Consider the following 22,197-nt stretch of genomic DNA (forward strand, 5'->3'; position numbering starts at 1 on the left):
TAGAATTGCCATCCCGGTTTTGAGTGACTATGGCAGGAGTTATTCACCAAATATTAAAATTGCTCAGCCTTCATAATTAATTAGTATTTTCACTGAAAATATTTTTGTACAAAGGGGGCGTTTTGCCCCAGCGGTGGGGTAAAACGCCCCCCAAGGTGGGGTAAAATGCCCCCTTTCTTACCAACCAGTTTGCTTCATAGATCAACAGCAAAATTAACAGACAATAGTTTTTAATACGTTTTACCCCGCACAAGCTATGAGTTTTTAAAAAAAATGTTTATTTTTTAAAATATAATTATATTCCTTATAAATAATATATGATCTCAAACTACAGACTTCACTATTCATCTATCATACATCACTGCGATATCCTGCAGAACAATATTCTCTTAAACACTTGTTTACTAATATCTGAAAATTATAGCATTTACCATGTAATCCTCTTCTCTTCAAATATGTCGCTGGTGTCAGCTTCTCCATAGAGATTTGTATATCCCCGTTATCAACGTAGTGCATAGCAACAGTAAAAATGTATCTCGACTACTTTTAGTGGTTATTTTGGGAAAAAACAGGTGGGGGGCGTTTTACCCCAGGGGGGCGTTTTCCCCCACTCTACCCTACTAACTATAATATATAATAATATGTAATATATATATATATATATATATATATATATATATATATATATATATATATATATATATATATATATATAAATGTAGGCTATGTATGTATGTAGGCTATATTACGTTCTATTTAGCGTCCGTTTGCGTCTCGACGACGTTTATTGAAAACATTTCCGCTTTTTAAAACGCACCTCGAGACCTCTCCGATTTTTCCCCGTGGCGTGTGTCATCGCAAAAGCACGTCCCGTGTGTGTCCTGTGTGTGTGTCCTGCCCGCACGGTTATGGTGACGTCACCATCTATACACCGAGCGCAGGTACTGCTCTTGTAAACAATAACATCGCGAGGAGGAACACTCGGAGGAGCTTCTGAGGACCAAACAAATGCAAGATCTCACTGCATTGGCCAGAATCGGATTTAGACGCTGCACATTTTACAGGAATGGCATGTCTTATGGCAGCCTTTTCAGTCAACAATACTGCAGTGACCAACTCCATCATAATGGTAAGATTGTTTTATCTCAATGATATCTATCTATCTATATGTGTATGTGTGTGTGTGTGTGTGTGTATGTATATATATATATATATATATATATATATATATATTTATATACATACATTTATGAATTTTTAATTAACCATTTAATACTTAACACATTTAGCTGCGTAAAGTAAACTGTATGTTTAAAACATACTTGATTTTGAATTAACCATTTAATACTTAACACATTTTGCTGCGTAAAGTAAACTGTATGTTTAAAACATGCTTGATTGATGTGTATATCCCGAGTGAACCGGAGTAACCCTCACTGACTGCACAGATCTGTCAGTTCTTCACATGACTGTACTGGTGTCACAGACTGCATAACATTGTTGTTGCAAATATATTTCTAATGCATGATCAGTTGCTAAATATTTAATATAAATATAAATGTTATATATAAATATAAAAACGTAGTGCCAGCACTAATTTGATAAATTCTTTAAATTTCAGATGTGATGATGATGATGTTTTAATATCCTTTTATATTACATAATACAGTTTTAATATGGAGAAACACATTACTGCATTAAACTCACATTTAGCCATCACTGTTTTTTTCTCTCTCTCTCTGAGCTTAGAATAAGCTGTGTCCGATAGTAACCTCATCTGCCTTGTGGTGAGAGAGCGAGAGAGAGATTAGGTTGTCTCTCTTTATATTTCGCGTGCATTTCTGATGAACTTTTATTTTCTACTATATATGTTATATGTGGTGTTGATGCTTATTGCTTATTCTTCTTAATACAAAAAATAAATAAATACTGTCAGTAGTACAGTGATGGCATTAGAGAGCAATAACATGGTCCTTCGATATAGTACTCCGATGTACTTTGAAACATACCATGGATATATCATTGTTTACAAGAGACATTGCTTTTTATTGGTATTTTGCTATAGAGCAACTAATTTAGAGTGTGTGTGTTCCTGGTATATTCCCTATGTTATGGGGACCACAAGTATAGTAATACCAGTACATTTTTACCTTGATTTTTTTGGTCCCCATGAGGAAACAAGCTTAAAAATCATACTAAGCAATGTTTTTTTGAAAATGTAAAAATGCAGAAAGTTTTGTGTGATGGGTAGATTTAGGGGTAGGGTTAGTGTAATGGGAGAGAATGTACAGTATAAAAACCATTAGATATATGTCCCCATAAAACATGGAAAGCCAACGTGTGCGCGTGTGTGTGAGTGTTAATAGAGTCTTCTTACACTTGTTCATTTTATCCTTGATGACTTCTGAACATCGAACATTTGTCAGCAGAGATTTTGAGTCCTAAGAGCAAAATCCTCAGGCCTTTTTTCTCTCAAGGCTGCAGTGTATTACATAAGCCTTCTCTCTTTCCACCCTCAGAATACCAATGGACCTCCGGATCTCATGCTGGACCCTAGAACCGTGTGTGTGTCCATTGATGAAATGATATCCAAGCCTGTCGGCAGTCAGCAAACACCACTGTTGCACGGACACCTGAAAAAAGTTGAGAACAATCTGACCGAGGCCCAGCGATTTTCATATCTCCCCCGCAGACCCGCAGTCAACATCGAATTCAAAGATCTCTCGTACTCGGTTCCTGAAGGACCATGGTGGAGGAAAAAAGGTAATGTTTGACCTTCAAGCCTCCAAGCACTTTATATGTAAGGTTGTGCTTTGCCATACACTTTATTGTGTTAAATAACTAAAGCACAAAAGTAAATGTAAAGTACTGTGTAGTTCGATAGTACATTTCACGTAATACATTTTAGTAAATATTAATTTACTCAATTGCAACTTTATCATTACAAATGTGACACATGACATAGTCTCAAAATAAACGATGATGCAGTATATTTTAATTTACCAAAAGCACTATTAAGTTCACTATTCAGCTAATTACATTTACTGTCAATTTAAACTATAATACATTTCCATTTAATTACAACTAACATGCAATTAAGTGTCTGAAAACATCACATTCAGTTCGTATATTCTTTTAAAGTATATTATTTCCATGATAGGTGCTCTTTTTAAAAGTATGCTAAGGTGAACTTCTTTTTCACAACCATAGAGACTCACAAATATATGGAAGCTTGTTTCCGCCACAGAATAAAACATTTTAAGAGATAATTGCGACTTTTTATCTCACAATTGCGAGTTTACATCTCGCAATTCTGACTTTATTTCTCAGAATTTTGAGATATAAAGTCAGAATTGCGTGAAATAAAGTCGCAATTGCGTGTTATAAAGTCAGAATTATTTGCGAGATATAAAGTCAGAATTGCGTGAAATAAAGTCGCAATTGCGTCTTATAAAGTCAGAATTCTGACTTTTTTTCTCGCAATTGCGACTTTATATCACGCAATTCTGACTTTATATCTCGCAATTGGGAGATATAAAGTCAGAATTGCATGATATAAAGTCGCAATTGCGTGTTATATAGTCAGAATTGTGAGATAAACTATTCTGAGGTAAAAAAAAAAAAAAAAAAAGGCCGTCTTTTTTTCCCCCTTAGAATTGGACTTTATATCTCACAATTGTGAGTTTATATCTCACAATTCTGAGAAAATATGTCAGAATTGCGAGATATAAAGTCGCAATTGCGTGTTATAAAGTCAGAATTGCGTGATATAAAGTCGCAATTGCGAGAAAAAAAGTCAGAATTCTGACTTTATAACACGCAATTGTGACTTTATTTCACGCAATTCTGACTTTATATCTCGCAATTCTGACTTTATAACACCTAATTGTGACTTTATTTCACGCAATTCTGACTTTGTATCTCGCAATTCTGAGAAATAAAGTCAGAATTGCGAGATGTAAACTCGCAATTGTGAGATAAAAAGTCGCAATTATCTTTTTTTTTTTTTTTTTGTGGCGGAAACAAGCTTCCATACAAATATGTCTTTGTGCACTCCATTAAATCTTATCTGCAACATACTGTATTTAAATCCATCTTTCGTAGGATAGTGGGAAAGTTAATAGTTGTTTAATGTGATTTTTTTAAACTGACATGCACACACAGTAAATGTATGTCTATAATATGTGTTTTGAAAGCATACTACAAACTCATTTTAATGAAAAAGTCCATATAAACTAATCTTGCTGTATGTTTTAATTTAATTTACTGCAAGGGGATTTGTTGGTTTCTATTGGAAATATTCTGGGAATTGGATTGATTTCAAGGGGAATGATTTGTTTTGGATACAGATACAAATAAATTGTTTAGTGATATGGAGAGTGTAGGATGTTGAATAGATTAGCCAAGAGTGGTTTTAGGCTTTGTTTTTTTTTTCAAAAATGTTCTTTTTGGTGGATGTTATCCTGAGAATGTCTGAGGATGTTATCCTCTGAAGTGAATTCATTAATTAAGCACTACGGTTGACATAACAGCCCAGCTGTCTGCTTTGCCTTGGCTTTTTGTTTTTTACGTTCACCTTAAAGGATCAGGTTTTGTTTTTGGTGGACAGTGATGTCTTCATTAGGCTCACCATCTGGATTGTAATTTGATTTTAAATGTCTTGGATGCAGAAAATGTTCATTAGCAGCAGTTTTGTCACTGGCAGAAACCCCTAAACGTGATTTCACCAAGTACAACATGTTCCTGGATCAACATCTTTGTTGATCCTGGAACAACATTCCAATCAACCAATCAGATTTGAGGAACAAGTTTACAGTTTATGTCAAGTTTAGGCTTGCAACCAGGGTCAGATGCTTCTATATCAGTGTTATTCACCTATCATTTCCCTCTGATTTTAGGGATAAGTTATGAGTAGGGTTAGATTTACGGTTAGGGATATGGTTAGGACTACATTTTCTGATGGGAATTTTGTTCCATGATCAACAAAATATGTTGACCCAGGAATGCATATAACTCCGCAAAATCACGGTGACCCAAGCCAGAACAGACGGCAGAGTTCAGCTCAAGAGATGGGCTTTTTTCATCCTACAATCTGTTTTGTTTTTTACTACTTTTTTTGTTTTTGTCACTTGTCAGGTTGTATTTTTCACATATTTCCCCTATAGCTCAGAAGTATTTTTGGATGTGCTAATTTGCTGCTCAGTCCTTCTGCTAAGAAGAATGAATAGCTTACCCATTGGCCCTAATGCTGTTTGCAGATATAAAGGTGTTTTTCCTGTCACAAATCTTTCTCAGAGCAATATTTTGCTTGCATATCATACTGTTCATAACATTGCCAATGCTAGTTTTTCTGTTTTCGCTTACTCTACTTTAACTACCACTACTTAAAGTGATCTTATATATCTAAATGCACCTGATATAGCGAGACGAGCGAGTGACTGCAATGCTGTCTTGTATTTGATAAAATATCAAATAAAATATAAAAATTCTAAAATAAAATAAGTATAAACAGCAAGTACAAAAATCCCACCTTGTTGTCAGAGGCTATTTACACTAACTCCTCCCACTATTACAAAATTGCAAAAGAAATCACGCTGATAACAGGATCGTGGTGTGGCTAGTAAGGCGGATGGCGTTACCTTTTGACATGACCGACCAGAGTCCGAATCCGCCTTTTTCTGAACTCATTCTTCCTTTTCCAATCGCATATCAGCTCAGAGAGGCGTTTATTTTAAATAAAAATTAAGATAATATTGAAAAGTTGAAAAAAGCGTCAAACAGTGGGAGTAAAGTGTTTATCGGGTAGGGGAAGGGGAAGGCTACCTTTAGGGACAAAGACAAGTAATGTCCAAATATGGCAGCATCCATTTATGATTTTAATAAATATAATCATATACACTGTATATGTTGTTTTCATTGCATACTGTTCTATAATATACTGCAATACACTGAGGTGCAAATATAGTATCTTCCACTATTTATGTATAGCATCTAACAGCTATTTACACTTAATGCAAAGAAAATACTGATATTCTAACAATAATGTAAGTAGCATCTATTGCTATTTACACTTAGTGTAAATTGGATTTAACTTTATTTGCACTTAGGCCATATTTACATTGCAGGTTTTGATGCCCAATTCCGATTTGTTGACTATATTTTTGATGACCAGCTTACATCTTTTTTTTTTTAAAGTGACCCATTTCCAGTATCTGCATTTCCAGTATAGACTTGGTGAAATAACCCAAAGTAGACATATTGACCCCGAAAAGCTTGGGCCAAAAAGGAAGTAAAACGAGATTATTTGCAATTGACGCAGATGAAATGATAATACAAGTTCTGCTTTCCGCACCACCTCTAAAGGTCAGCAAAACATTGGATTGATGCTTCGTCCTCCATTGCGCCATTGGAAAGAGTCATGTGAACGCGGTTGGTGTCCACCTGACTTGATGTCATTCGCCTCCGTTGCTTTTTCAATGACGTACGACTCGCATTGACAGGGAAATATCCGATCTGTCCGCTTACATGCAGACGCAAATGCATGTATCCTATCCATTTAATGTATTTCCACATATGAATGAGGCCTGAAACCGCTCTGAGAACATCGGAATCCATGTGCTTTTTTCCTGCTTACACATTCATGGGTCACATCCAATCTGTGCCACATGGGAGGAAAAAATTGGAATTGGGTCACTTGAACCATGTGATGTAAATGCAGCCTTAGGGCCAGATGTACTAAACAGGGCAAATTAGCAAGAGCACAATTCCAAAACAGTGTCGATGGGAGTGGAAAGTTCAATGCGTGATCTATGCTGAACTTTAAAGAGCACATACACAGCCGGATCATTTCCGTAATGACCAATGTAATCTACCAGTTAGCGTTTGGTTTAAGACATGCTTTTTTGGGGCGGTAAATAATGGCGCAAACAGCAGTAAATTGACAAGCACACCTTGAACATCCACCTTGCGTGATTCATTTAAATACTCTACTCCCATAAATTCTGCGTCTGAAAGGGAAACTCCTGCAAATGCATATGCAATAAGGTCAGCAAAAATAAGTGTCCACGGCTTTTCAGCGCTAATTTGTCTTTAGTAAATCCTGACCATAGTTTTTTAACGCCAAAAGAGGGTTTGCGCTAGTGCAAGCTGTTAGTGTGGCTTATTGTAGCCAAAACATCTAGGCATGTTTCAGCATTGACACTTATAGCCACTGCCATAAAGTAAATAATAATTTATCAAAATTCTAAATAAATCTCATGATTTCTGAACAGAAAGCAAAATAAAACTTGGTAAACACTTAATTTCTGAAATCTTTCCTTCCCTCTGAAGGGTCCCTGCTAGACCCCAGTTCGAAAACCACTGAAAATATAATTAATGTTTTTATTAATTGTGTGTGTTTTCCAATGCTTTGGCAGGGAAATGTACACATTTGCTCTGAGAAGTTCCAGTCAACTTACAACATCTGACCTGCTGCTTAAAGGAATTGTTCATCCAAAAAATGTAATTCTGCTATTTTGTCATGATATGGACTAGGGCTTGCTGTGTCCTCCTTGGTTTGACCTATGCACTGAATCTCCATTATCCCAGGCATCTGAAGTATACCTTTGAGGCTTTTCAGAAACTTCTCTTGGAGGTGGATGCTTCAACGCTGTCAAACAGAGTCTAGTCACTCAGGTCTAAACTGCTGTCTTAAAATAAGATTGTCTTTAGTATAATCTGTTCTGTGGTTCCATGTTGCCTAACAAAGACCTTACATTTGAGCAATTATTTTTAACATTTTCTGCCTAGAAAGACAGAAAGACCAAAAAAGTTGTTCCGCAAACTTGTACTGTTCACACATCCTGTGTGAATTGACACCTTGCCCTAAGAGTTTTTTACAGGCCTTGCCGTTCTTCACATGGGGCTTGCTTCGTCCTCTTTGGTCTCCATCTCCAGTCTCCAGTCGCACTGCTGTTTTAATACGAGATTGTTATTAGTGTAATCTGTTAAGACATCAGTTTTTGTTTTCAGAAAATGTGGAAACCTTTAAACAACGCAACTCTGTTGTGTATTTTGAACAATTTGGAAAACTTTTCACAAGCTGTTTTGAAACTGGTTTCAACCTGTGTGAATTAATATGCCTTAAAAGGTCATTGGGAAAAAAATGCAGTTAGTTCTGTTGATAAAGAGTATTGAATATTCACTCAGAGTACTAACCAAGCGGCAACCTCCCTGTCTCTCTCTTGAAACCAACACGGAGGTGAATTAAACGGCAATTCATCAACTGACCGCTTGAGGCTGGCTGCAGAAGTGAGTTAAATCTGCATGTCCCCCATGATGAAATGCCCAACTTTACAGCAGAAAAAAACACGTTTACAGCCTGGAGCAAAAAGTGGCTTTGGTCTATACAGCTAATTTTGCCCTTCATGACAACTGTGAGGGGGGTGAATTTTTTTTATAACTCATCCGTTTTCAATATATTAAGCCTTAAATTTCTGCACAATTAAGGGCATGTCCACTTTTGAGTGACAAGTGGATTCCCGCTGCTGTGGTCATTAGTCATCATTAGCTGTTTGTCTGCTGTCTGTTAGCATCACGTCAGGGTTTTTCGCCCATTTTCGTTTATCCGGGAGTGACGCACTGCCAAGATGGCGACGCTCGGCCACGCCCACTTTAGGCTTCAAAAACGATCTTGGTGACGTCACGGACACTACGTCCATTTTTTTACGGTCTATGGTACTAACGGATGCCATTTCTGTGACTGTTGTTGGCAATAATAAAAGAGTTTGTAATTCATCTTCGTCAATTCGTCTGTTATTCATACTTGAAATTTTAACCCGATTTAATTAAATTATTTTAATTAATCCACTCATTAAAAATAATAAAACCAACTTATTTTTGTGTTGAATCAAAACAATTCTATTAAGTAGTATTTATTAGCATAGTGGGGGTATTTGTCCAAGGAAACCAATATTTTTGTTTAAATTGTACTTAAATTTGTTTTGTGTGCTAATTGCAGTTACTCATTTTGAATGGTTAATTTGTAAGGATCTCATTTGATTAATTCTAACTCAATTCGTAAGTCTTGTTGAATTTAATGAATAGTATTGCTTGTAATCTGTTTTTTTGAGTAGATATTTTATGGTGGCCACTGTAAATGACCTATTTCTGGGTGGAAATATTCTTACAAAACAGTATAGTCTAAAGGTTATGTATGATATTAGGGTAATAATGACATAATTATTATTTTTTTGAACTATCAGTTTGAACTAGTGTATTCAAATTGTAATGTATTGTGAATAATTAGGGCCCGAGCACCGATGGTGTGAGGACCCTCTCGGAATTGCTCCTTGAAATGTGGAAACATTTGCCTGAAGTAGAAGCAAGTTTCAATGAAACTTCAATGCCACACTCCAGTGTCGCTTCTTCCAACAGCCTTGCCATAAAATATACACAAGTCCTAGTCCCATAGCCAACTGGCTCATCGTACTGGTGACTTCACTCAATGTCTTTGGTTGGGTTCTCTTAGATAGCACCTGCTTTTTTTTTTTTTTGGCTTTCTCCAAAAACAACAGAATGCTCAACACACAGCCCTGACTCATGCACTCAACATCAGACCCATGCAGGCAGCAAATGGATTGAACTGGCAAACAGCCGGGCACGGTTAAAAGGATCTGGTCATGAAATGGTCAGGGATAGTACCATGATGTCACTGAGTGGAGGTATAGAGCAGATGTGGACAGGATCGATATAATCCTGTTTTTTTTGTTCAGATCACAGCTTTCAGAGCCTCAGGATGAACAGATCCTCTGGCATCTGCAGCTGGCATTTCATTTGATGCTGCTAACTTGGTTGGCAAAAATGAATTCATTCAATATGATAATATAATTTGTGCACTGAAACATAATTATGCATATCAAATATAAGTTTTTTTTTTTATATGATGACGATTGCAACTGCTTTGAGGGCATCACTGCGAATTGAAAGTTTAAATCTTCTTTAAAGGGATAGTTCACCCCAAAAAAGAACATTCTTGACCCTCATGTTGTTCCAAACCTGTATGACCTGTTTTCTTTCTTCCGCTGAACACAAAATATGTTTAGTAGAATATGGTTAACCAAACAGTTGATGGACCCCATTGACTTCCATATTATTATTATTTTCATACAATGGGGTCCATCAAATGTTTAAATAAATGCTTGTCAGTACATTTGGCAGTACACTTTAACCATATTTTAAAGATGTACTTAAGTCGTACTTAAGTGGGTCAAAAGTTCAACTAATCGCATTCATTATAAATTACTATTTTCATTTAAATATAAATAACATGCATGATTAAATGCTTTTGTTTAAAGCGCTTATAAATATAAAGTATTCTCATGTTTCAGACATCTTGGATCATGTTCCTTTACTGCAGAAGCTCACTCTTTGTCCACAGAAACTGGTTATTCACTAGGCCTACTATAAGCTATGTGACTGGCTGATGGTTTCCGAGTCAAATTCATTATCAATTATTTTCATTTAAAGATTTTTATCGATTATAGTTGTTGCAGAACTAATGTACTTTGCTCTGCACTGCACATTATGGTCAATTTAGTTGCTCATTTTAGTATCCAATGCAGCAAATTCACACAGTATATGCTGCATACTGCAGAAATAATAGTATTAGCAGTATACTGTTTGAACATTGTACTTTCGTCCTTCGTTTCTGTGGAATAATTGTGCACCGATGAATCATTTACATCTTAAACATGTATAGGAAGTTGCATACAGTAGGGACGGTTTTGATTTCATGTTGACTAAAAGCAAGTCCATCTGACATGTTATCAAGTTTTTTTTTTTACTGAAAAGCAATAGAGAGTGATGTGCTGTTTATTATCAATTGATTGCCATTGAAACCGGGCCTTTGAGCTGTCTAACAAATCTTTGTAATCCATACTGAGAGGAAAGAGAGAGCAGAAGCCCAGCTCCGCTCTCACAGCTGGTTACTATCGGTCAATAAACTCCAGTAACCTCCGCTTTGAGCTGTGAAGCAGAGCAAACCATCAGCTGTGCACTTGTGAAGACAAGCTGCTAATGAGAGATGCTTGTGGAAGAGGTATAACTTAGCAGAATATCTGAGATGTAGATGGTTCACTTTCATTTCCCATGAGTTGTCAACTCCATATTCAACCACTGAAAAAGGCTTTTACTTGAAACGCACAAACAACATACGTGTCTCTGTGCTGCAGTAGTGGATTATTCCTGACTGCCCTTTCGTCATCACGTATCATAACACATCACATGTTCAGGATCTATGCACTAACATCTCAAATGAAAATAAAAATGGCACTTTATGAAATATTCTAAATGTTATTTGAATATTTATTTGAATGTTTTAAACAAAACATGCAACTGTAAGTTTATAGATCAGTGTTGCTGACTGTATTTATGAGAAAGAACTGAAGGATATATTAACATCGATCATTATCAGCAAAATTTTCCCATATATGTTGTATTGATAATATAACACTGGAGGACACTGTGACTCTCAGTTAAGCTCATTTATTATTTACTTTATTGTACCTGTTCTGCAAAATAAAGTATTCTGTAACATGTATATGCTTAGATGTATGACCCTGGCAGTAGACGTCTTGATAGCTGAATCTTGATGTTGCCATCAGATTTCTAAGACCCACCTTTTTCCAAATATTGGGCTTCCTAGTAAACATTGGTATAATTTGAACATTATGGATTCATTGCCAGTGATTGTGTCATAAATATTTAATAGTGTGATCTGCAGGAGTGATCAGCCTGTTTCAGGTGTTGTTTATGTGACCTGAAAAGTTGGGTCACGTGACCACAACTTTATAGCTATTTGAAGGGCTAAATATATATATATATATATATATATATATATATATATATATATATATATATATATATATATATATATATATATATATATTAGTGCTGTCAACGTTAACGCGTTAACGCATGCGATTAATTTTTGTCTGGTTTAACGTGTTAAAATATTTAACGCAATTAACGCAGCATCCGTCTTTTCTGCCATCCGTTGGCTAGCTTTACATTATATGATCACGCTCTTATTCATTTAAATGCTTTTAAACATTTCAAGCGCGGCAAGACAAAAGAGAAAGCGCTGTCTGTGAATGTCTTTATGTGACACACACACACACACACACACAATGCATAGACCGGGCGCCAGAATCCAGTTCTCTTTAGCGCTTGAACTAACAATAACAATCCCAAAATGTCAGTTTTGTCGATTATCCTCATAAGAGCAGTCTTAAATGATTTATATAAAGTCTAAAATGAACGAAGAGTTGCGAGAGAATGAGGCGCGCGTGTGAGATCCATAGACAGTACGGTATATAAACGGTGAGATTCCGTCTCTTTCTGCTCTTAAAGGGACAGCAGCCAATAAAGCTTCCTGTCAGTAAAGTTAAAGAACAAAGGGAACAGAGAAAATGACTCACTGCTGTTGACTAAATAACTTTTGTAGCTTTAATAAGGATTAACTATTTAATTTATAGTTTATGCAGTGCAGACTGCATATAACTTTGATAACTTTATTACAGTATATTTCCTAACTGTTAAGACAGGAAGGGCACGAATAAATATGACATTTATTATGGGTTTATGTTAGCATTGTTTTAAGTTCACTTAAATTAAAAAGTGTTATATTTTTGAAGCCTAATAAATGTGAAAAAGAAAAAAAAATCAGTAGCTGTATTAATATCAGTAATACTGGCCTTCATTCATAAAAAGATGCCATTAAAAAATTATTTAAAATATACTGTCTTTATGTTGTTTCTACATTAATTTGATTAACTGTGAAATTATTACATTATAAAATATATTAAAAACGTACAAAAACATTTCTTTTTTTATTGCGATTAATTGCGATTAATCACAGAAAAAATGTGTGATTAATCTAGTTAAAGTTTTTAATCGATTGACAGCACTAATATATATACATACTTGCATGTGGTATGGATGTAAACTGGGTCATTAGCATTTGTTTAAAAACTGTGTATGGGTGCTCTCTGTGTCAATTTGATTACTTGCAATGAGCAAATATAAGAATGCTGTTGCTTGAAACTCATATTCTGTGTACTTTATGCTGTGTACCATGCCTTAAAATAACTTTTTCACAATAGCATTTAAAGAACCTCGCACAGCCTTGAGTAACCTCCGGTAGGGGTGAAAATGTCACGGAAAATAACATCAATGCCTAGCCTACTGAAGCATGTAAAAGACCCAAGTGAACTCTGTGGTGTCTGTCCTCTTCCTTTGGTATTTTTACCTCGGCTGATGATTTGACCCTCATGCTGAAACGCTGAAAGAGCTGCATAGGCAAACCTGCTTTAGAGAAAGTGAGGTGTTTGCCAAGGAAGCCTAATAGCTTTGACTCAAAGCTATGAGATCTCCCTTCATAGGTCATAAAAGGCCAAAATAGCTGTCTGTTACACTGGAAGGGAATCAGTGTTGTTTTAGATTGCACTTTTTATTAGTATTGCAATAAATCAGCTGATGTATAGGCAATAGCACAGTAACAAGCACTTATCAAGCTCTTTCCCACCCAGCCCCTACCAAAACATCTTTCACTGGGCTGTAACTAATAGATAAGGAGGCATTGGACCGACACTGTAACACATAGATAAGGAGTTATGTCTAAATAACTGTACGGTAAATTGTCGCCAAGACCAGCATGATTCAGCATTGACAAACGGGCCACATGAAAAGACGAACATGTACCTGTTGAACACGATCAATGCAAAGTTCTACACTGCCATATTTCGTATCTCCTTATATACATTGAAAAGTACTATACTGTAATATATACATGGCACTGAATGATTGACATGTTCTCTGGCATCTATGGTACTCACAAGTACTCGGCACGGCGCATGTTTTAAAACAACATGGCGATTGTACATGGTAAATGTCTAAACACAAACATTAGCATGGTATGTTTTTGGACATGGTTTTCTGGCGCTACAAATGTATTTTGGGCAAGTACCCTGTATCATGGTATTCTTGGAAGTGCCATGTATGTAAATACCATGAAATGTACATTTCAGTACCATAGTGCTATTTCCTGTGAAAATGCGATTAGTCCGATTTATTAGCCGTTAAGGTAAAAAACAAAGTGCACTTAATGGTAAAACTAATTGTGCTAAAAACCAGTGTGTTTATGAGTATGATAAATACAAATTAAAATGATGACAAATACCAGTTTGCAACATTAAGCAGCACAACTGACTGTTCTTGTTCAGCTGAAATGACTGGTAGCTATGCAAGAAAGAAGCTTTGCACAAGTTAAACATGTCTGTTCCTGCTCCTTTGTTAAAAATAAGGTGAAAAACACAAAGTCATATAAAGCTGAAAGTTACAGTCATAGAGCCGGTCATACATTAGATAATTGTGGGGGGATGAAAATAATGCGGCTGAAATCATAATGACTCGACTTTATTCACTGTGGTTCATAATCATGGACCAGTGGAAGTCTGCAAAATGAGCATGATTGTTAAGTACATTGCTGGTGCTCTAAATGATTTGGTTACGTAGGATGTGCATGTTTGTCGGCACTTCATTTGACTACCGGTCAAACTTACATCTAACCCCACAGGTCATGGGAATTTGTGTTTGCCAACCGATTTGAATGTTTCCTGGAAAGTTCACTTTGGCAAGCTGTTTCAAACTCCGAAGAACTTGGTTTTGGCCTGAGTTTGTTCGAAATGACGTCACACTCGAAGAATTAAAGTAGTGGTGCAAATGAAACAGTGATGTTGTCATATAGCAATACCTCCCAGTATTTCTGTTTCGATTTCTTCGTCCCGCACACTTGATCGTGACTCAAAGTAACCCTTGTCCCTCGTGGCCAGGGAAAGCTCTCTCCTCTGTTGACATGCAGCACATCAGGTGCACTAAGCAAAATCATCCTGTCTTTATCTGCTAACCAGCTGGCTTCACCTAGAGACCATGCCTTTCCATTTCAGAAATAGTGTGATGCACCTTTGTATGTTGGTGGGGTTACTGTAGTGCACGATCAGAGGGAGAAGCCCTGGGATCCTGCGCTAAAAGAGGACAGAGAAGGTCAGAGGTATTTGTGTATTGCTCTGACGGATTGTAAGCACAATCCAATTAAGCTGGCAGCCACTGCAATCAACTGGATTAGCATCTCAGCCTCAGATACTGGATAAATAACAGGTTACAATCGGTCAACCTGTAGATGTCCTCTTTTCAGTACAAAAAACAGGAGTTATCATTTAGTGCGATCTGAATGTAGTTAATTTGGACACTTAATTACATGTTGATTGCAATTAAATGAAAATGTGTTGTAGTTTAAAATGATTTTAAATGCAATTAGCTGAACTTTAGTGTCAGACGTAAGTGCATCTTTATGTGTAATTTAATAAACGTAGGTTACACTTTATTTTAAGGTGTCATTGTTACAATGTAATTATACATGTAATATTAATCGACTACATGTACTTACTATAGGGTTAGGGTAGGATTAGGATTTGGTTGAGGGTTAGTTGCATGTAATTATGTAATCATATTGTTATTACTATGGTAAATACATGTAATCTAACAAGGACACTAAAATAAAGTGTTACCTAAACTTCTATTGTTAATAAACCTCTATTGCATTTGAAATATGAGTAAAGTGCTCTACGTCATACTGACAAGTATTTATGGTCAACTGAAATATATTTTAATGTCATTTCTATTGAAACTTGAATGTCATTTGCAAATATTACACATTTGTGAAAAAGTTGCAATTCAGTATGTTTAAAACATATTAAATTAAAATGTAACATTGAATAACACTACAGTTAAAAGTATAATCAAGTGCTTTACATGTGCTTTAGTATGTTAGTCAACACATCAAAATAAATGTACTTCTTTTAATCATGATACAAGATTAGTAAAACATTTAAAATGTACTTTAAAGTCCCCCTGTGGTGAAAATGAAGCTTTTAATTTTGTTTATTTGTCTAAGTGTTTTTTAATATGCACTGTTAACCCTTGCTGTAAAAACAGGCCAAATTCTGACAATATCACACCATTTTCCATTAAAACAGTAATATACAATCAAAAGTTTCATGTCGCAATGCATGCTGGGTTCCAGGATAGGATAAAACTCCCAGCATGCACTGCAGTATGAAAAAAAATAATAATAATTGCCACCATTGTTGAGAGACATGTGCTGATTTTTGATATCTCTGTGCTCCTGCAAGACAGTGTAGCTCTGTTTCTTTGGTTTTGCATGAGGTGTTAAAAAAAATTGTCATTGTAAATCATTGCTGTAGTTTCACAGTAGTGGTAATATAACAGTTTTGATACAGAATTAAACTCTGAATGAGATTAGTAATTGAACAGGCTATATAATGATTTTGTCATCATATTCAATTTAACAAACTGCATTCACAAACCATGTGTGTGTGCACAAATGTGGCTTGCAAAAACAAAGTTCAAGCAAGAGAAAAATGTATGTTAAAAAAAGTCAAGGGTCAGGAGCCCAACTAAAGCAAACACTGATCTCTATAATGGTCATTTCAAACCAAACATTTTCAATGAAACATCTCTATAACAACTTCTGTAGATGTATGACAGAAATAAAGTCATACTGGTTAATAATAAGTGTCATAATGTGTAATGGCTGGAAGTCAGTTGTAGTTCTTGTGTTTCTCTATTTTCTGTTCTTGTGTTTCTCTTTTCATTAGTGATTCTGCTTGTTAACAGCAGGTGTTCATCACTAATGCTCAACAATCACTTATTGCACTTATTCACTTATTATTCAACATATTCACTTAATTATCTCACTGCAATACTGCATCAATGTTACCTTTACTCTTTGTAGTGTGGATTTTCCTGTGGGTTGAAAGGGTTAACAGTGTAAGATTAAAAGACACACCCACAAAATGTATTTTAACAGTACTAAACTGTAAGTTATAAAACAGGCATATACTGGCAACACTGTTGCCAGTAGTTTACTTTAAGATTTTGTTTTTTGGGGTCACCATTGTGCTGAAGAGTAGAGCCTGTGCGTCAGTCCAGGAGAAGATCTATAAATGATGATATGCTGCGTGTTGCTTTATTTAACAGGCGGTGACTGTGTAGTTGCTGGTCCAGTGGAAATCTTTTTATGTACAATAGTTTTTTAGTGGTCTCAAATGAAAGAAGTTCACAGTAATACTTTGCTCACGTTATTTATGCATTATACATTTTTCAATTTAAGGCAGTCGGTTTCTGCAAGTGAAATTAATTAACTCGAGTTTTAATTTAGTGCATTTTTACAGTAACATACTGTAGATTACAGTAAAGAACTGTACAATTAACAGTAAATTACTGGCAACAGTGTTGCCAGTATTTTACTGTAAAAAAACCTGGTAAGGTCTAACAGTCTGCCTTAAGACAAACCATGTGCAAATTCACAAGTCAACACCATTTCTGAGAATTTCCTCTTTAAAACTGCGGTGAACCAAAGACATGCAAGCTATTTTAAGGCAGAAAAAAAGAAAAAAACTTAAGTGTGTTAAAAAAAACATAGTCATGAAATTGTACTCTTAAGTACACTTAAGTGCCATTTTATTTCATTATCACAAAACACTATCTGCAGTTACAGTTGGTTTTAAAAAGTATATATTTTCAAAATTTAAAGTACACTACTAGCACACTTCTATTTCACAAGGGTTTATAATCGTTCCAAAAACTATTTGCTTAAAATGTTCAAATGTCAGTGTATTAGATAACATAATGTTATGAAAGATATCACAATCCCACATTTCAAGCAAACATTTCATGAATAGAGATTTTTCAGTTTATAAAACATAAATTGCACTCAGCATTTGCTCTACACTTTGCATAATGCATCGGATGGACCAAAAATATTCAAACAACGCTATACAATTCAAACTAAAATGTAGCAGCAGTAGTTTTTATTTTATTTTTATTTTTAGTAGTTGTAGAATTCGGCATCTTTCCTTTCTATTCTTGCATGAATGAAGATGGCTGGCGAGTGAACTGACTTGCCTGAAAATGGGCTTTGCTTTATCTCAGTAACTTTAAGATTTCGAATCAAAAGCGCAGTTAAACATGCTTGTTTTCTAGTAATTTTGCATGCTTGTTTCAAACATCCAAACCTGTACTTTCATTATTTTAGATATCAGGCTATCACATTTCTATTGAAACAAGTTATCACATGTCATTTCATGAATGATTTTATGTCTTTAATTTGTGTTAAAAAGTTGATAAAATGTGACAAATGTCCATCTTGTTGTCTAATGATTACATTTCATTACTAATAATACAATTCATACATTTTAAGTAAGTAAACGTTCAAATACTCTTTGGGGCTAGTGTATACGAGTCAAGAACCCACAGAGAAATGCTGTTTACAAATCTGCACACAAAGCAGCGTAATATGGTGAAGAATGCATTATACACCTTGACAAAAGAAAATGAATAGGTATTGTTGAAAGGTTATAGCATCAGCCCATTATTCTTTTAAAGTTATAGACAAAAAGGTACACTGAGAGGAACAGGTCAGATTGAGGTAAGAACAGGGTTTATCCATAGATACTCACACCAGCAAACATGTTCATTCACCTGGAAATTTTCAGAAACCCGACAGTGAACAAACAAATAACCCTTTTCACCTGCAATCACAAACTGACCATTATGTAAGCAGGAGAATTTGAATGGGATTTTGGCAGGTTCATTACATGATTGGGAGGAACAGCTCAGGTTGTTCATTGTGCTTATTGTCCGGACTGTGGAAGGTTTCTCACACGGCTCTTTCTCTGTTCCACCCTGTTTCAGGTTACAAGACTCTTCTGAAAGGGATCTCTGGGAACTTTACCAGCGGAGCTTTGGTGGCCATCATGGGACCCTCGGGAGCTGGGAAGTCTACGTTAATGAACATTTTAGCGGGTTATAGGTTAGTATGACCACATGAAGCCTCCAACACTAACTATTTTACATTTAGGCAAATTGGTTACCAGTTAAACATGATAGTATTGTCAATAATTGAAGACATTTCTCCTCATGTAGAACCTTTTTGGCATAAAGGGTTCTTTAAAGCACTGAAGTGCCTTGGAACGCGCAGCTTTGTATGATGCGTTAACGTAATTTCCACTGAAACAGGAAGCTAAGGCGGGACATATTAAATGGCTCCTCCCCCTTTTCACATAGCCAATAGCGTTTAGTTTACCTCACAGACTGCAAGTCGTACTTGACAGCACCACGTAAGCGAATCCTAGCGCTGATGATACGTTGGATTCAATAGTAGAGGTGTGAATAAATTCTAGCCATTTCATTCTTAACCAACATACAAAACGGAATAAAACTTGAGCGTTTGAGCAACCGAACACGAGGTGTCAACGGTCGCTTTGGCCAGGTGGTATTTATAGCATGGGGGAGGAGCTTTAGATTCTAGAGAGTATTTGATTGGACAGAAGATGTGATGTCATAAAAATCCGTGATCCGTTTTAGCGGAAGTGAGAGACTGTATGTTTTGAATGCTTATATCTCCTAAATGTGAATTTTGTCATTGTTTTGGAACACACCAGCTTATTCATAACCTTAAAGGTATAGCGGAGGATTTTTTACTTCCGGGTGGATCGCCTATACTATTGGTCCTCCTAATTGTCAATCATTCTGGTGAATCAATCAAACTTATTCAAAAAGTGGAGAGGGCGGGTCTTATCTAAAATTTGTAAAGATCCTCCACTATACCTTTAAGGCTAACATATTTATACTAAAAGCTAAAAATCGTACATTTTGATTTCAGGGGGCCTTTGAAATTGAGTCTTTTTTCTAAGAGTGCAAAACCCAACCCTTAGTGGGGCATAAGCAGATTGTACGAACGCGTATTTATACGATTTCGCCATCAATTCGCCGGAACCTAAAATCGTTACGAATTGCCATGAAACTGTTGATACATCCAGCACAATCATTATACATTTTGGTTCTTTTTTGTATCTTCCACTGGAAGCTGTGCATTATTTATTTCAACGTATTCTTTTTTGCGGATACTTTTATGCAAAGCAATTTACAAATGAAGAATGCCTGAAGAAGTATGTCTCAGTGTTGATGCTGAATGAATACAGCAATTACTTGACATGTGGGGGAGACCATGATCATTTATCAGGATTCAGGAAATGGTGGTTATGAATGTTTTGACGTTACAAAAGAAGGTATATGTGAAGATGTGCTTTATCACACAGGGAAACAGGCATGAAGGGGGAGATCTTGATAAATGGGCAGCCCAGAGATCTGCGATCTTTTAGGAAAGTGTCCTGCTACATCATGCAGGACGACATGTTACTGCCACACCTCACCGTACAGGAGGCCATGATGGTACGTGTCTGCTGAGATCATCTCATTGAGCTGCATTAGCACATGCTGTAATCCCCATTCAATTAAAAGTCTCAAGTATCTATAGCTAAAAGTTCTTGAGTAAAGCTCCAGATGAGGTTTCCACATTTATTTATACATATAAAATTAAAAAGTACAAAAAAAGTGTTATAAAGAGTTATTCAGGAAAATGAATTAATCAAACAATGCAATTTGTCATGACTGTCTATGGCTCTGACACCGGATATTTCACTGAACTGAAAAGATGTCCTAACCTATTTTATATGTAAAATTTACATTCATTGTCAGACATGATGAGAAGTAAACTAATGGAGGTCTGCCCTTGTGAAAAAGAAGTACACTTTAACATACATTTTATTTCATTGGTATTTCTGTACAGTTAAGAATATATAATTTTAAGATTTGAAGTACACTATAGTGCACATTTAGTATGGCACACTTCTTTTTCGCCAGGGTAGATGAAATTGTGAAGAGTAAATATTGTTTCCCCTTGCAAATATCATTAAGTAAAAGTACAAGTATTTACTTTAAGTAGTACTCAAGTCAAGTACAAATTACGGTAACACTTTATTTTACAGTGTCCTTGTTACATGTACTTACCATAGTAATAACAGTAAATTATGATTAATCACATGCAACTAACCCTCAGCCAAATCCTAATCCTACCCTAACCCTATAGTAAGTACATGTTAGTTAATTATTATTACTCAGTACTTACATGTATAATTACACTGTAACAATGACAACTTACAATGAAGTGTAACCCAAATTACTCTAAGTAATACATAAAATTAGTGTTACACCATGTGTTGAATGTAACCTTTGTTGTTTGAATGTAACATATTTGTTAATATTTAGTTAAGAATATAAAAATTTTAATAGCAATAGCATAACATTACCTCATGGTAAATGTAATGTACACAAACTAACTAAAAATAAATCATGTATTTAGCTGTCACAGCTAGTTTCACAGGAATATGTCTCATGTAATTGCAGTTGTTGTGTTGTTGAGTTGATGCAAATCCCTCTGTTAGCTGTAGTTGTATCGGCTAATGCTCATCATGATCTAAATCACTCACTCTCCCTGCTCAGGTATCAGCTAATCTCAAACTCCAGGAAAAGGATGAAGGCAAACGTGAAATGGTAAGCGAGAGGCGTGTGAAGTTTCTCACCCGGTTATGTACGTACGGCCTAATCTTTATGCTAAAGGTCAGCCATGGGTGCCTGAAACATGACTTGATTGGCTTATAATAATGTTGTTGCATGAACGACACGGATGCTGTTGCAGGAATATGTCCTAATTGGTGAACTCACAGTTAACATGTACACTACCGGTCAAAATGTTGTACTTTTTTTCCTTTTCTTTTTTTGAAAGAAATTAATACTTTTATTCAGCTAGGATGCATTAAATTGAGCAAAAGTGACAGTACAAAAGACTTGTACATTGTCACACTAGAATTCTGTTTCAAATAAATGGTATTTATCCTTCTATTCATCAATGTATCATAAAAAAAAATTATCACAGTTTTCACAAAAATAATAAGCAGCACAATTGTTTAACATTCAACTTTGATAATGATAAGAAATGTTTCTTGAGCAGCAAATCAGCATAGTAGAATGATTTCTGAAGGATCACGTGACACTGAAGACTGGAGTAATGATGCTGAAAATTCAGCTTTATCATCACAGGAATAAATTATAGTTAAAATACACTAAAATAAAAAACAAAAACATTTGCAATTCTTACCGACCACAAACTTTTGACCGGTAGTGTAGATATGTATGTGCATGCGTTGTCCTTATTCCACATGACATGCTGTCGTTCTA

General features: G+C 35.6%; 1 protein-coding gene across 1 annotated transcript in view; it reads left to right on the plus strand.

Annotated features, from left to right (window-relative positions):
• The first annotated feature begins 844 nt into the window (after positions 1-844).
• Positions 845-22,197, plus strand: part of abcg1 (ATP-binding cassette, sub-family G (WHITE), member 1) — a 33,199-nt gene continuing 11,846 nt past the window's right edge. Inside the window, exons 1-5 of the mRNA XM_084418313.1 lie at positions 845-1,129; positions 2,520-2,763; positions 18,814-18,931; positions 20,220-20,352; positions 21,463-21,513. Coding sequence (XP_084274439.1) covers positions 1,067-1,129; positions 2,520-2,763; positions 18,814-18,931; positions 20,220-20,352; positions 21,463-21,513 — 609 coding nt within the window. The 5' untranslated portion in view covers positions 845-1,066. The remainder of the gene's footprint in view (positions 1,130-2,519; positions 2,764-18,813; positions 18,932-20,219; positions 20,353-21,462; positions 21,514-22,197) is intronic.

The sequence above is a fragment of the Rutilus rutilus genome, assembly GCF_951802725.1.
Source record: "Rutilus rutilus genome assembly, chromosome: 9".
Lineage (NCBI taxonomy): Eukaryota > Metazoa > Chordata > Actinopteri > Cypriniformes > Leuciscidae > Rutilus > Rutilus rutilus.